This window comes from Cyclopterus lumpus, chromosome 18, assembly GCF_009769545.1.
Source record: "Cyclopterus lumpus isolate fCycLum1 chromosome 18, fCycLum1.pri, whole genome shotgun sequence".
NCBI lineage: Eukaryota > Metazoa > Chordata > Actinopteri > Perciformes > Cyclopteridae > Cyclopterus > Cyclopterus lumpus.
In genome coordinates this window covers 8,440,440-8,454,628 of record NC_046983.1, presented here as the reverse complement: position 1 = coordinate 8,454,628, position 14,189 = coordinate 8,440,440, and the positions used below count along the sequence as shown (strand labels likewise).

Here is a 14,189-nt window from a genome sequence, read left to right as displayed (position 1 = left end):
ACAACATTGAACAACATGTTTTTTACTTTTTTACTCATGTTTTTTACCCCCAGCATCTATTTAACGTTACATGCAACAGGAAACTGTATGTCTGTGATCAGTGGTAGGAAAGAGTAGGAAAACAAGTTTGACATAACCGGAGTTTGCTGACAACATAGTATTATGTAATAATATGTTCATTAATAGATGACTGCGCTTGAACACTAAATAAAAAACGCCACGATCTAAACTTATTACATTCATTTGGCCTGACACGGGTGGCGTGAAGTTGACGCCACACCCTAATGTGGATCAGTCGTCTCTGTGGCGCAATTGGTTAGCGCGTTCGGCTGTTAACCGAAAGGTTGGTGGTTCAAGCCCACCCAGGGACGGAATATATTTTCTTCTTAACTAGTTGGCTAATTAGTACGTTACCATCTTTCTCTTGAAAAGAAAAAACTCATTCTGTCTCGACATAAAACTATTTAATGTTAATGACATTACTTACAAATTCACTTTAATACAAGTCGACAAGAGGTAAACTTTTCTTCTACACCATAAAATTGCATTCTGAGCTGCGCATGCGCAGAGTTTGTAGCTACATTCCCCCTCATCGATCCACAGCACCAAAGTGCCATCTACCGACGCGATAGTGTATTACTTTGATACAGGTCCTTGACAAAAATAGCATTTTCAACCTACTACACATACAACTACATTGAGGTGTGAATAGATGACTGCATTCAAATGCTCAGTTTACACCGCTAATCTGACAATTACAGCAAATGTGGTCCAATTAGGAGAGTGACTGACAGACGTTGAATTGGATAAAGGAAAATACAAACAAAGTAAAAAAAGAAACTCTGCATGATGCAATGAAATGTAATGATTGGCCTACATTCAATTTAAGAATGGACAGTCAACATCCTGATTGGACGATAACATTTGCTATTGACTATTTGCATATTAATGAACGGATTGGATTGTTCGATAGCCGGTGCTGCCTAAACGTGGTTATCGCGTTGCCTGGGTTATTGTGGCAGTGAATCAACACGGACAATACAATTCTGCATGCACATAATACATTCATTAATTCCGTCAGATTAGCGGTGTAAAGTGATCCTGTGAATGCAGTCAACTATTATTATTATTCTCTATTTAAACACTCTTCGCAAACCTTGTTATCAAGGTAACACACTATCACGTCAGTAGTCGGCGCTTTGGTGCTGTGGATCGATGAGAGGGTGGGGGGGTGGGGGGTGGGGGGTGGGGGGTGTAAGTACATGCGCAGCTCAGAATAACATTTTCAATTCGTCGACTTGTTCTTTGGTTCAAGTGCATTTTTGAGTAATGTTGTACCGGTTAAATAGTTACGTATCTGTTCGGTAAGAAGAAAACATGTTTCGTCCCTGGGTGGGCTTGAACCACCAACCTTTCGGTTAACAGCCGAACGCGCTAACCAATTGCGCCACAGAGACAACTGCACCTTCGTATGGTGTGGCAACATTTTGATTCCACCCTCGTCCGTGTCAGGCCAAATGGATGTAGGAAGTTTAACTATTAATTAACATATTATTATACACTGCAATGTTGTCGGCACACATAAACCCCGGTTATGTCATACTTGTGTTTTCCTAGACTTTCCTCTCCCTGATCACGGAAACAAAGGTTCCTGTTGCATGCAAGTAGATGCTAGGGCTATGTTCTAAAGTAAGTTCCAATGCATGTTGTTCAATGTTGAGCAAACAATTGCACAATTATTGTAAAGCTTCTTTATGTAAAGATACTAGAGCAATGAAATGGGATTTTATCAGCATGGACAATCTAAGTATTGATCCAGAGCGAACTATATCCAACAATATGAAATTTGACCTACTAGTTACGGGAACTATGGACTTACTAGCTATGCCAAACAGAAGGAGGGGCTCATGAACATAAAACGGCGTTTTTGACTGCTTGTAAATGTGTAATGAGGAGCGTTTTAAAGCCAATATAACTGCGTAAAAAGCGTCAAAGGCGCCTGTGAAAATAGAGGCATGTACAGCTTTCCACAACTAAATGAACAATTGATTATATTGAGCAAATCCCATTTTGGGGCTGCACGGTGGTGTACTGGCCTCATAGAAATGTGTCTCTGCTGATTCAGGTAAGCAGGCGAGGCCAGCAAAAATCCATTGTCAGCGGCCAATCGCTGTCCTCCCTCAATAATGGATTTGGCCAATCGCGCTTCGGCATCACAATGGATTCGCCAATGGCGTTCGTCGAATCTCTTGAGCTGCGGCGTCACGATTGGGCGAGTCCATTGTGATGCCGAAGCGCCATTGGCTCAAACCATTATTGAAGGAGGACATAGATTGGGCGCTGACAATGGATTTTTGCTGGCCTCGTCTGATTCAGGTATCAGCCCGTATCAGCGTGGGTTTTCTGTGGGTTCTCCGGCTTCTTCCCACAAGACACGCAGCACCGGTTAATTGATGGCCCTAAATTGTGGAACTGTGAGCGTGAATGGTTGTCTGTCTATATATGTTACATAGCATGTATACCTGTCCAAGGTGGATGTGTCTTTTTCCTCTAGAAATACACAACAATTAAAAATCTGAAGACTATGAAAAAACTCAAGTCACGATATGTAAATAAAGGACATTTTCTAAATAATATCTACTTTCATGTCTTAAAATGATCGTACACGGTGTCCATAAACTGATACACAATATAATCATTACCAGAAGTTTAAATGTGCTTATTTAGACCGGGGATCGGAGATTTCTGCCAAAATACAGAATATACTCCAATTCCCGAAATGAAATTCAGTAAGGAAACCGTCCTTGGCACCGGAAGCGCAACATTACATCCGGGATGTGAACGTCTCCGTCTGTTTATATTTTGAGGACCGCCTCAAATTGAACAGCGCGAGACAGTTTGGTTCTTAATAAACGTCCCACAAAACAACAACAGTAAGTGTTCTATACTCAATCTCTCCGCCACAATAGAGTCACGTTAACCGTTTGAGAGGACTACAATGTATCACCTCACCAGAAAATGGGTAACGTGAGAGCTAAGGAGCTAACGTGTGCTAGCTAACTCCAGTTCACGTTTGCTCTTGGGCAATAGGAAATACTAATAATAATAACTGTTGCTGCTGATTTGCATGATTACAGTGCACACATCTTCGTTTTGAATCACACCGGTGATGTATTATACTTAAATACACTATTGGGGGATAGCAGCTAAAGATGACAGTGCTAACTGTTAGCAGCTAACTAACTCACCGTTAGGCCTAAGTTACACCTGTGGTATTTCTAACGTTACTGGTTCCGCTAGAATGCAGCATAAACGTATTTTAACCCGTTTTTTTCTTGTAACTTGTTGACTGACATCTATGCCAGCTGGCCCCGCCGCTGCCTGTCACCATGCCCGCCCTACTGGAGAGACCCAAGCTGTCTAACGCGATGGCCAGAGCCCTCCACAAGCACATCATGAGAGAGAGGGAGCGCAAGAGACAAGGTGTGCGCTCACTGTGTGTCTGTCTGGGTGATTTAAAACGAGCCAGAATTGACAGATAATACGTTTCTCTATTTAAATTGTCATGTAGCCTGTTTGCTACATTAAGGACTCTGAATTATGACTCCCAGCTTTGGAACAAACCCGAGCACCTACTTATCATTGTCCTAAATATGCAGCTATCGCTACCCACCCTGAAGTATTATGGTTATGAAATACTTTTTATAGATGTCTATGTATAATAACTCACTTTGTATATTATTAAAGCAGATTATTACATTCTATGTCCAATTTTATATCTTATAATACTTCCTCAAATTGTTTATTACATAAGAGATTTGAACGTGTTTTCCACCACCACTAAACAACATGAATATAATATTTCAGAGGAGGAAGAAGTGGACAAAATGATGGAGCAAAAGATGAAAGAGGAGGAAGAGAGGAAGCGGACAAAAGAAATAGAGGAGAGGATGTCTTTGGAGGAAACCAAAGAACAGGTTGGAAACATTTTAAACATTTCAATTGCAATCTGTGTATCCAATGCCATATGGCTTTGCCGTCCCACTTTGGGTTGAACTGCAAATTGTACAGCATTTTATCTTCTTACGCTATGATTCTCGACCCCAAACTAAACTTCAGGTAATGAAAATGGGGGAAAAACTTCAAGGACTCCAAGAAGAGAAACACCAGCTCTTCTTGCAACTCAAGAAGGTACTTCATGAAGAGGAGAAGAGGCGCAGAAAGGAGCAGAGGTAGTAAGGATGACGCAGCTTTCAAGTACTTTTCATAACATAACATAACATAACGACAACATTTTCTTATTTAACTCAGAAATTTACTCTCGTATTTGTGGTATTCAGTTGCATTTTTGTTCTTTCTAGTGATATCACAACCTTGACATCGGCCAGCTACCAACCCAGCCTGCCCATGCATGCAGGGCAGCATCTCCTCAGCATTCAAGGTAGGGAAGTTTTCCTCGCCTGGTTTCTCTGGAACAGTCTTTTTGCCATTATTTGTATTAGTCTGTTCCCAATAATGTTCCCTCTCTTTGCCTCTCTTAGGCAGCCCAGTCAGCCACAGTCGACCTGGCGCGCTACTTGGAGAACGTAGTAAACAGCTGTTCCCAACTGCTGTGATTCCAGTGAGTAAAGTGGTGTTTTGCTCAAAGAACCGATGCCTTTTCTTAAAATATCCATCTCAAATATCTCGCTGCAGATATTTATCCATAGGCCATATTTTTGACGATGGATTCCTGAGTTCTTGTGTGTGAAGAATTTTTCTCAAATTTTTCTGATATTCAGTCTTCCATGCGCTTCAGGAGATGCTGATTTAGACACCAGTATTGCCAATATGACCCTCCTCCTTCTCCGTTAGGCTCGTCACTATCAAACTCCCGGGTTCAGCTCGGGCTCAGCAGAGCATGGGCAGTTCAGCGGTAGCCAGGGGGTCCATGAGTCCTACGGGGTGGCTCAGGTCCAGCATCCCTCCACCTACGCCCCTGGACCATCAGTACCTGTCAGTTTCGCAAGCAGTTCTCAGATCAGAGGTAAAAGACACATGTGGGATCCCCCCCCCATCACCTGTAATGTAAAGAAATGTGTACATTGAAATAACTTAATTTCTGTAGTGAATACAGTCTGAGATTTCTCCTCAGGTTTTTTCTCCTGAATATAAATTACTCGGTTCAGTAGTCTTTTGGGCTGATTGTCCTTCACAGTTGTTCTGGCATACTGAGATCAGTCATTTGAACCACATCAAAGTTACTGTGGTGGTTATAAGACAAAGTCACTTTTGTTCTCCCACAGGTGCTTCTGCATTTCAGGCCATGCAGTACCTCCCCCACCAGCAGCCTGGCTACCCTGTCCACAGTCACTTCACCTCCCAGCCTGGTCAGTTCCTCTGTTGTCATTGTTCTTGTCTTCTACTGCTGTTTTATTGCAACTGTATCCTTAAAAAAAATATATATATATATATATATATATATTTATTTTGTAAAATAACCTGAATATGTGCTCTGTATTTGTTGTAAATTATTGTTTGATTTATAAATAGTAACTTTTGTATATCATGCAGGATACATTCCCGGAGCAGGGATACCCCTCCAGAAGCAGCTGGAACATGCCAACCAACAGTCCGGCTTTACCGACGCAGTAAGAAATTAAATACCAACAGTTTACTGCTATATAAGAGCTTCAGCCATAAGCAAATGGATAATGTTGAGGCACTTAATAAAAAAGTATTGGATAGTATTTTGTGTTTTTAAACATGGCTTTTTAAAACCTTTCCGAATTGTCTAAATGATGTAAGCTTCATTCATACACCCTTTTCTTCAGGTCATTACTTTCTTATCTGATTACAATTAGTTTGGTTCCGCCTCATTGATGTTCTCACAGGGTGTTTTGAGGCCGATGCATCCACCATCCATGCATCCTTCTGCTCCGGGACTGCTGCCCACACCATCGCTGGCAGTCCAGATTTCCACTGCAAAGGTGAAGGCCAACACACACGCGTTATTAATTATTTAAATATATTATCTCAGAGCTGCTTCCATCCCTCATTTGCGCTGTGCTTTGAATGTGCAGGTTACCTAAATTGTTGCCTAGAAACCATTTCCCACCTTCCTGTTTTGGCAAAATTACTCTTCCAACCCACGTACTGCCTCTTGATACCAACCTTTCATCACTGGCCTTGTGTGTGTCTGTTCATGCCGTACACTTTCCACCACCAGGTCCCGTTTCAGACCTCTCCCCAGGGTGCTCCTCGACACGGCTTCCTCCCCCACAGCCAAAGCGGGCAGAGGTTCTACCACCATGGCAAGTAACTGGCCTTCATCGTCACAGAGCTTCCCTCTCAATTCTGGAGAACCTTTTGGACGAGTAATCGACTTTTCCAGATAAAGTAATTTGGCTGGATTATGCCTTTTTATTATGAGTTGTTTTATTTCATGTACAGTATCTTCTGTTTTTTTTTTTCTTCTGCTTTTTTTTAAATAAGTGATTCTCAGTTTTCATGCTTTTTTTTTTTCTTTTTTTTTTTACATAACCTAAAATTAAGTTAATTTATAAAATAGATTATTTTCACAGAAGCAAAAAGGAGAAACTAACAGGTGCTCTCAGATGTGAATACAAGGTGCTCTTGAAATAAAAAAGTCAAGTGTAGACAAAGGGAAGCCTCTTTCAAGCTGTGCCCTGAGGAAGACCCCAGTTGTACTTTTGAACTTTGATGTGTCCTAAACCTAAAACGGCATTTAACCTTCATAATGGACTGCAGGTTTTCCTGAAGTAAAGCCAGAGGTTTCTTTTTGTCTACAGATTATTTGACCTACATTGTACAGATGTTCTGGAGGAGGATGTTCACTAAAATGTCAATATCTTGTATAAAAGCCAGAAATGTTTCTTTGTTTACTAACATTCATAATTACAACATCAGTTCCATGACTCACTAAAAAGTAGGAGAAAAAAAACAGAATAGAGGAAAATATTCAGCAATACTTGGTAGTTGAATTTACAGTTTGTAGATTAAGTCTACATGTTTTCCCCTAACGTGACGTTCCCACTGAACACTGTTACTGAAGGGCGTTGACCGAAGGAGTCCATTTCACTGTGTTGTTGACTTTGATCACAATGGACCCAATACGGCTTGTTACCACAAATTAAATCAAGATGACCATTTTTCTTCCAAAATGATGGAGGATTTCCAGTGTTTTTTGCTGTTTTTAGAGCTTTTATGTTGCTAAATAAAATAAGCAAATGCCAAGCGCAACAGTTTGTGTCGACTTTATTTTGTCATTACGCACAGTTTGGAAACAACAGACGAAGTGGACGAAGCATCGTCAGACGGAGACCGTTTACTGTGACACTATTGTACCTCAGAGAGGTTATGATGCTGTGACTGTACAGGGGGACACACTCTGAAGGTTGTTAAACCTTTTCTTGTACGCTGAAAACGGCTGCCTACATGTGGAGACGACGCTGATGAGAGCTGTGAGACGGAACTGGAGCAGCTTTAATAACATCATAATCCAGCATGTGCTGTCTACGAGCTGCACAAAGTACAGGCTTTCCCTCAAGTTCAGCCAGCAGATATAAAGCAGGTCTGCACCGATCTCAAACCTAAGTCACCCATTTTTTGGGTCCTCCAGCAAAAACATTGTTATTGTTACTTCATCGGGACGTTTAAGGGGAATGTAGCGTTATGGGCTTCACATGCTCCCCTCTGGCTCTTTTGCTCTTGTTCTTCTTACTTTATTTCAATGTAATTGTGTAGTCAGCCTTCCCCGTTATTAGTATTAGAATTTTTTTATATTTAAACAGTGGCCTGAAAGGTCTTCTTAATAAGAAAAAAAGCGTTTCAGGGATGAGATCAGGAGAGTAACACGACCTGAAGCACGAGCTCAGGAAGTGTAAGGACTTTAACAGGAGGAAGCTGGAGGCCAAACTTCAGCAGAACAACGTGAGGGAGGTGTGGACCGGAATGAAGGAACGGGCCAACGAGCTTCAACAGGTTTAGTTCCCAGCCTTCATCTTCTTTGACTTCTCCAGTGCATTCAACACCATCCAACCACTGCTGCTGAGTGAGAAGCTGCGGGTGGTGGGGGTCAACGACCGCTGAGAGTCCTGGACATGGTGGAGGAGTACAGGTTCCTGGGTGTCTCCATCGACAGCAGACTGAACTGGAAGGCCAACATCAACACTGTGTACAAGAAGGGGATGAGTCAACTCTTTTTCTTGAGGAAACATAGATCCTTCGATGTGTGCAGCAAGACGTTCTACCAGTCTGTTGGACCAGTGCTCTGTACTTCTCCTGTTGGGGGAGCAGTGTTGGAGCTGGAGAAACCAACAGACTCACTAAACTGGTGAGGAAGGCCCGCTCCATCATTGGCTGCAAACTGGACTATGGAGGTAGTCAGGTGGTGGAGAGGAGGACACTGAAGAAATTATTGTTCATATTGGATAACCCGGACCACCTATTGCGATAGCGCAGCACTTTTTCCAACAGACTGCTTCAGGTCCGCTGTTACAAGGACGGATGCAGGAGATCATTCCTGCCAACTGCTATAAGACTATATAATAAATCACCTCTGGTCAAATCAATCATTCAACTACAACACCGTTACACGGTTGTTAGTTTGTTTCTTTGGCTACATCTTTGCACTACTGTTTTGTTTGTTTTATTTTGTTAGTTCATTTAATATTATTCTTTATGTATATGTTGTGCATTTTTCATATTTTATTGCTTAGCTGTATGTATAAATAATGCTGTAGCGAAAAACATTCCTCTTGCGGGATTAATAAAGTCACTATCTATCAACTTCTATTTTATGGCAGCCGGTGATGTCACGTGATGTAAGTTTGTTACATTGTAGTCTGGAATACAGATGCTATATTAATATGATACAATGTAACTGCAATAGAATGTCTACAATGTATTCTGGAACAGTTTATGCTCAACCACTGGGTCGGGACCCACTGGTGGACCTCGGAGCGCCACCTAGTGGGCCATGGAGGGACTGTTAAAAAACGAACAAACGATCATAAACGATCATAACAAATCAGCAAGTAGAGACACACTTTGTATTTACAAAAAAAAAAAACTGATGTGTGAGACAACACTGCGCCCGTAAAAGCTCCAAAGCTTGTGAGAAAATATAACCGTGAATACATTACATTTGGATTCATAATGGCAGTGAGGATATATTTAATTTTCTCCATTACAGCTGACATTGGCATAGCACATAGTTACGGACCACTTTATTGTTCTCCCCTTTTTGGTCATGTTGTTTTTTCCCTTAATATATTTGAGAAAGGGGTCCTTTCTCTGCCAATAATAATTAGACTTCTAATTTGAGTATGTTTCATGTCCAGAGACCCGTTGCTTGGTTTCATTGAACTTGCCAGTTATTAGAGCTGCTGGGTTAAATTTAGTGCTGTGAAACTGGAGTCGTATGACCTATGTGGTGAAGGCTGGAATTAAAGACAAAAGTTATCGGCACCCCAAACCCAAATAATTGCTATCTTATTCCTAACTTTATTTTGGAGCACCAGGCCCACAGCAAGATATACCTCATAGCCTAATAACAGAAACATTATCTAAGTCAACTCTGACCTTTTCAGACAGCTCATCCAGCAATCAAGTCCATTACGTAAGTTTAATTTTAGGATGAACTATTTCTTTAGTGCAGAGCAGCCGAAAACCAGAGCTGAGATAACAGAGTCACTTCCTGATGACTATCATCTCTAACTACTCAGTGATGTAATATACACTTTATAAAGAGAAGGTACAGCTCACGAATAATAGGTTATCCCATTATACATAATACTAAAATGAAAACTATTGGAGCCAGTCTGTTCTTCTCCCTACTGGCCAAACTCCAACCCATTCAGGAGGGAAACATTGTATATTATAATATATAATAATATAATATATGATCTCTCTCTCTATATATATATATATATATATATATATATAGAGAGAGAGAGAGAGAGAATTATATATAGAAATAATTATATTAACTTATATACTTTATATATGTTAAGTACTCATTTTAATACAGGACAAATGAGGCCAGTGTAATATATATATATATATATATATATATATATATATATATATAGAGAGAGAGAGAGAGAGAGAGAGAGAGAGAGAGAGAGAGAGAGAGAGAGAGAGAGAGAGAGAATTATATATAGAAATAATTATATTAACTTATATACTTTATATACGTTAAGTACTCATTTTAATACAGGACAAACGAGGCCAGTGTAATATATATATATATATATATATATATATATATATATATATATATATATATATATATATATATAGAGAGAGAGAGAGAGAGAGAGAGAGAGAGAGAGAGAGAGAGAGAGAGAGAGAGAGAGAGAGAGAGAATTATATATAGAAATAATTATATATATTAAATTATATACTTTATATACGTTAAGTACTCATTTTAATACAGGACAAACGAGGCCAGTGTAATATATATATATATTTGAATGTGAGCTCCTTGATCAATCACGACTTGGAGGAAGATGAGGTTCACATCACATCCAGAAGGAGGCAGTAATGTGACGTCAAGAACGCCACCGGCCGCGCGACCTGACACAGAAGAAGAGGAAGCAGAAGAAAAGTTTCGAGAAAAGGGGGCGGGAAGGGACTCCGGGGTGAAAGTGTCGTAATCCCACAGCGAGCATGACCGACGCCGAGGCGCAGAGCGCTCCACCATCGGTTACTGAGGAAGAGAAGCCACAGCCGGAGAGGAAAGTCATAGGTGGGTGGAGAGAGCGATGGTAGCACAACCCTGTGTGCGCGCGCGCCAAGTTGTTTTAGGAAATCTTTGAAACTAACGTTACCAACTTTTAATAATTTGAATTCGTGTGCGTTTTCAAATGGACGTTAGTGAGAAACTGATTTATACTTGTTTATTTGCATTTTTGTGGTGCCAGTAATGTAGAATTAAAACTTGTTTTCATGTGTAAAACTATTTTTTTTTAAATCGACAAATAACGGGTCAATCATTGTTTAGTTTAGCGGCGTCCTTTTTAAGTTTTTCTGCACTCTGAAGGAAAGGGAAAATGAAGCCGCACTATTTGTATTTAAAGTGTCTGTTAACCGCGTGATCTCAATGTCCTCTTTATTTGCCCGTTCCGACCCAGTCGTGCACGCGCATTCACACAGGTGCAAATCATTCCAAAGAATTAGGCTCAGGTGAGTTCCAACGTGAGCCGCTCACGACAATCATGTAGCCCCTCCCCCTCGTGGCCTGGTACATGCCAGTACGCAGGGCTGCCGTTGATACAAGCGCGGTACCATTAGTTTCTAGTGTGCGTGTAACTGTCTCGTGAAATGTCCCTGCGATACAAGTTTAATCATGTGCTCTTGTTTTATTGTCGTAGCCACCTTGGTCCAAGGCACAGTGAAGTGGTTCAATGTGCGTAATGGATATGGCTTCATAAACAGGTACTTTCCTCTATAACTTTGGGGCACCTATATTACTCGTACCACTGTGATTTATTTGCATCTTCAGTTTAAAAAAAAATAAGTTTACTTAAATAAAATCTAAGTTATCTTTTTATTTCTCTCAGAAATGATACCAAAGAAGATGTGTTTGTTCATCAGGTAAGGCGATGGGCATTTTCTTGAATTGGTGCGATAAAATAAGATATAAAAAGGTATGTGTTGACGGGATGTTAAATCTGTCTCTTCAGACCGCTATCAAGAAGAACAATCCTAGAAAATTCCTCCGCAGTGTTGGCGACGGGGAGGTTGTTGAGTTTGATGTGATCGAAGCCTCCAAGGTAAGAATCAGTATCTACTTCATTAAATAATTGTACACGTCACACTCCTGCCCCTCTCTGGTGTCCCACAGGGCTCAGAAGCAGCCAATGTGACCGGTCCGGGTGGCGTTCCAGTCAAAGGCAGTCGCTACGCTCCCAACAAACGCCGCTTCCGTCGGCGATTTTTCCCACGCAGCCCAGGGCCCGGTGAGGAGGGCAAACCAGCTGATGGCCAATCCTCCGCTGCTGAGGGAGAGGGATCAGGAGAGAACGATTGCGTGAAACCTCAGCAACGCCGTCGGAGACCCCGACGACCGCGGCAGGAAACTCAAGATGTAAGCTGAAGGGCAAACGACAGCCTGTAGGGCTTCTTTTTTTCTTTTAACTTCAAGTAGAGTTAAAGTGGTGTAAAGCAGGTTTGGTATTAAATAAAGTAACGTTTCAACACGTTTAGGAACAGCTCTGGTATTTTGGGATATTTCAAAATTGGCAAATGAGAGCTGTTCTGCATCGGACTAGTTGTTTTTGTTTGCTTGATCTGTCAGGCTGAGGCTGGAGAGCAAAAGAACGGCGTGGCAGAGGGCGACCAAACGCAGCGACAGCCACAGCGCAGGTTCTGGCGCCCATACCGCAGGTGACGTGGCAACGTTGCCTATATTTCGTGTTATTTTCTGCTTCTGTATTACAGACTTTCAAAGCTGATCCAATATTTCCTCCGTCCTGGCCCTCACAGACCGTTCCGCCCTCGGCCATCTCCTGACGAGGCTGCGAACGGCCAGCAGGCTGCTCCAGAAGAGATCCAGGAGCAAGGAGAGGTGACTCAGACTGAGGCCTCTGAGGGCCCCCAGACCAACGGAGAAGCAGCTGAGGGCCAGAAACAACAACGGCGCCAGTCTAGACGGCGCAGGCAAAGGAACTCAGAGTCCTCTACCTCGAAAGTGAGTGCTTAATCAATGATGCCTTTTTTCTTCCTGCACAAATGGCATTGGTACTGTCCCTGTGACCAGGCGGCCTACGGTGCATGCCATCATTTTGCTGGTTCAATTCTATTTTGGATTAAAACTGTTTGGGGATTTTTCTGACAGCTGTGCGTGCTTACTGCATGCTTAACACAATTGTATTACTTGCACACGTTGCAGAACGATACAGAAAAGTCTGCATCAGAGCCTGGTACCCCCCCTCAGACCACCAAACCAGCTGACCTTAAATCCACGTCAAAATCACCAAAGCGCTCCCCCAAAACCTCTCCCAAAACGCCAAAATCACCCGAGGTAAGTAGGCAAAACTGGTCTTTAAAAGATCACCTATGTTCATAGTGTGGACCCAATTATTGAAACGGTGTTCTTCCCAACAGCAGGCAGCTGACACAACAGTCCCAGCAGCAACAGAGTGACCCTCGTGAGAGGACAGTCTCATGACCCTTGGTAAGCGGTGGGAGACGTCAGGGTGTTGGGTTGCACCTCTTGGGACACATGGGATCTTTCAGAGGACAAACTTATGTTAACTGACTGTATGGATTTAAGGTGGAATGATGGCAAGATTTTTTATGATTAGTCCTTTAAGGACTTCTCTTTGTACTTTAAGTCCTTTTTTAAATAAATAATTAAAAACATATTCCAGTGAAAGCTTGAACCTGGATTTCAGATACTTTTTTTTTTATGCATCCATTTCATTAGTCTCTTACCTCCTTTTCGTATTCTTTAATTAGTTTAAATTAATTTTTGTCTCTGTTTTTTATAGGTCTTAGGGTTGGAGGACTGGACCTATTTCAGAACACATGCACTGCGCTCCCCTCCCTGCACGTCCCCATTCTCCAACCCACCCTGTCTCGCTGCCATCCCTCAGGCCTCATCCCCTCTTGTCTAAACGGGGACAGAGAGTGAGGAGGTAGGGAAGAAGGGGATACAGGTGGGTGGTGGGTGCATATTTAGAAATTGAAAGTACATCTTTAAAAAGACAAACGGGATAGAATGGACAATTTGCTTGGTAGCCCAGTTATTCCAACCCCCCTTTAAAAACAATTTTTCTTTAATTGCCTAGATGGGACAAATCAAGAAGTTTATAGAGGAACCAGCCTTGATTTTTATTTAACTTTTTAAAATTTGGTTGAAGAGGGGAAAACCAAGCAGGTGTGAGGTTGGTGGTGCATTATGGGAGTCAGTTTAGTTCTGGTACCACCTCAATCGATTCTTGAAACGTACTACTCCCTTCATCTCCTCAGTTGAGGAAAGTTTGATGAAAAACTTTATTTTTGTGTTTTACTTATTTGTGTGTGTGCTTTTCTTTGGAGGGGATTATGTGCAATGTCGGTAGTAAAAATGCTTATTAATAAATCATGTTTGCAAATCTCAGGATGCAGTCCTTTTTTCTTGATGACTGAGGTGTAGGTTAGAAGATACTGCTTTTGACTATTATATATTTTTGAATTAC

At 41.6% G+C, this 14,189-nt stretch overlaps 2 protein-coding genes and 2 non-coding genes across 7 annotated transcripts; 3 read left to right on the top strand and 1 right to left on the bottom strand.

The window, feature by feature from the left end:
• Positions 1 to 297: 297 nt before the first annotated feature.
• Positions 298 to 371, top strand: trnan-guu. The gene has a single exon. It is a non-coding gene; the product is annotated as a tRNA-Asn (tRNA).
• A 1,012-nt stretch (positions 372 to 1,383) lies between these two features.
• trnan-guu lies at positions 1,384 to 1,457 on the bottom strand. Its single transcript has one exon. It is a non-coding gene; the product is annotated as a tRNA-Asn (tRNA).
• Positions 1,458 to 2,804: 1,347 nt separating this feature from the next.
• gps2 (G protein pathway suppressor 2) lies at positions 2,805 to 7,242 on the top strand. Of its 3 annotated transcripts, none has more exons than XM_034557629.1 (11): positions 2,805 to 2,933; positions 3,366 to 3,483; positions 3,868 to 3,977; positions 4,120 to 4,235; positions 4,362 to 4,441; positions 4,542 to 4,621; positions 4,855 to 5,026; positions 5,286 to 5,369; positions 5,554 to 5,630; positions 5,874 to 5,969; positions 6,209 to 7,242. In XM_034557629.1, exons 2-11 carry the CDS (start codon positions 3,390 to 3,392, stop codon positions 6,299 to 6,301), a joined length of 1,002 nt encoding a protein of 333 aa, XP_034413520.1. In that variant the 5' UTR covers positions 2,805 to 2,933; positions 3,366 to 3,389; the 3' UTR covers positions 6,302 to 7,242. The 3 variants fall into 3 exon arrangements, with proteins under 3 accessions (XP_034413520.1, XP_034413521.1, XP_034413519.1); XM_034557630.1 differs by having other exon boundaries at positions 3,349 to 3,483; positions 4,120 to 4,232; XM_034557628.1 differs by having other exon boundaries at positions 3,349 to 3,483.
• A 3,344-nt stretch (positions 7,243 to 10,586) lies between these two features.
• On the top strand, positions 10,587 to 14,110 carry LOC117747867 (Y-box-binding protein 2-A-like). 2 transcript variants are annotated; one of them, XM_034557367.1, is made up of 10 exons: positions 10,587 to 10,753; positions 11,379 to 11,442; positions 11,568 to 11,601; positions 11,691 to 11,780; positions 11,852 to 12,094; positions 12,305 to 12,393; positions 12,493 to 12,697; positions 12,899 to 13,030; positions 13,114 to 13,183; positions 13,500 to 14,110. In XM_034557367.1, exons 1-9 carry the CDS (start codon positions 10,675 to 10,677, stop codon positions 13,150 to 13,152), a joined length of 975 nt encoding a protein of 324 aa, XP_034413258.1. In that variant the 5' UTR covers positions 10,587 to 10,674; the 3' UTR covers positions 13,153 to 13,183; positions 13,500 to 14,110. The 2 variants fall into 2 exon arrangements, with proteins under 2 accessions (XP_034413258.1, XP_034413259.1); XM_034557368.1 differs by having other exon boundaries at positions 10,633 to 10,753; positions 12,305 to 12,372.
• Positions 14,111 to 14,189: the final 79 nt, after the last annotated feature.

Coding starts and splice junctions, on each gene's coding strand:
- gps2 (XM_034557629.1), top strand. CDS start 3,390: ATGCCCGCCCTACTGGAGAGACCCAAGCTGTCTAACGCGATGGCCAGA. Junction 4,236..4,361: donor CGCAGAAAGGAGCAGAGGTA/GTAAGGATGACG, acceptor TGTTCTTTCTAG/TGATATCACAACCTTGACAT. Junction 4,442..4,541: donor GCATCTCCTCAGCATTCAAG/GTAGGGAAGTTT, acceptor TGCCTCTCTTAG/GCAGCCCAGTCAGCCACAGT.
- LOC117747867 (XM_034557367.1), top strand. CDS start 10,675: ATGACCGACGCCGAGGCGCAGAGCGCTCCACCATCGGTTACTGAGGAA. Junction 11,781..11,851: donor ATGTGATCGAAGCCTCCAAG/GTAAGAATCAGT, acceptor GGTGTCCCACAG/GGCTCAGAAGCAGCCAATGT. Junction 12,095..12,304: donor CGCGGCAGGAAACTCAAGAT/GTAAGCTGAAGG, acceptor TTGATCTGTCAG/GCTGAGGCTGGAGAGCAAAA.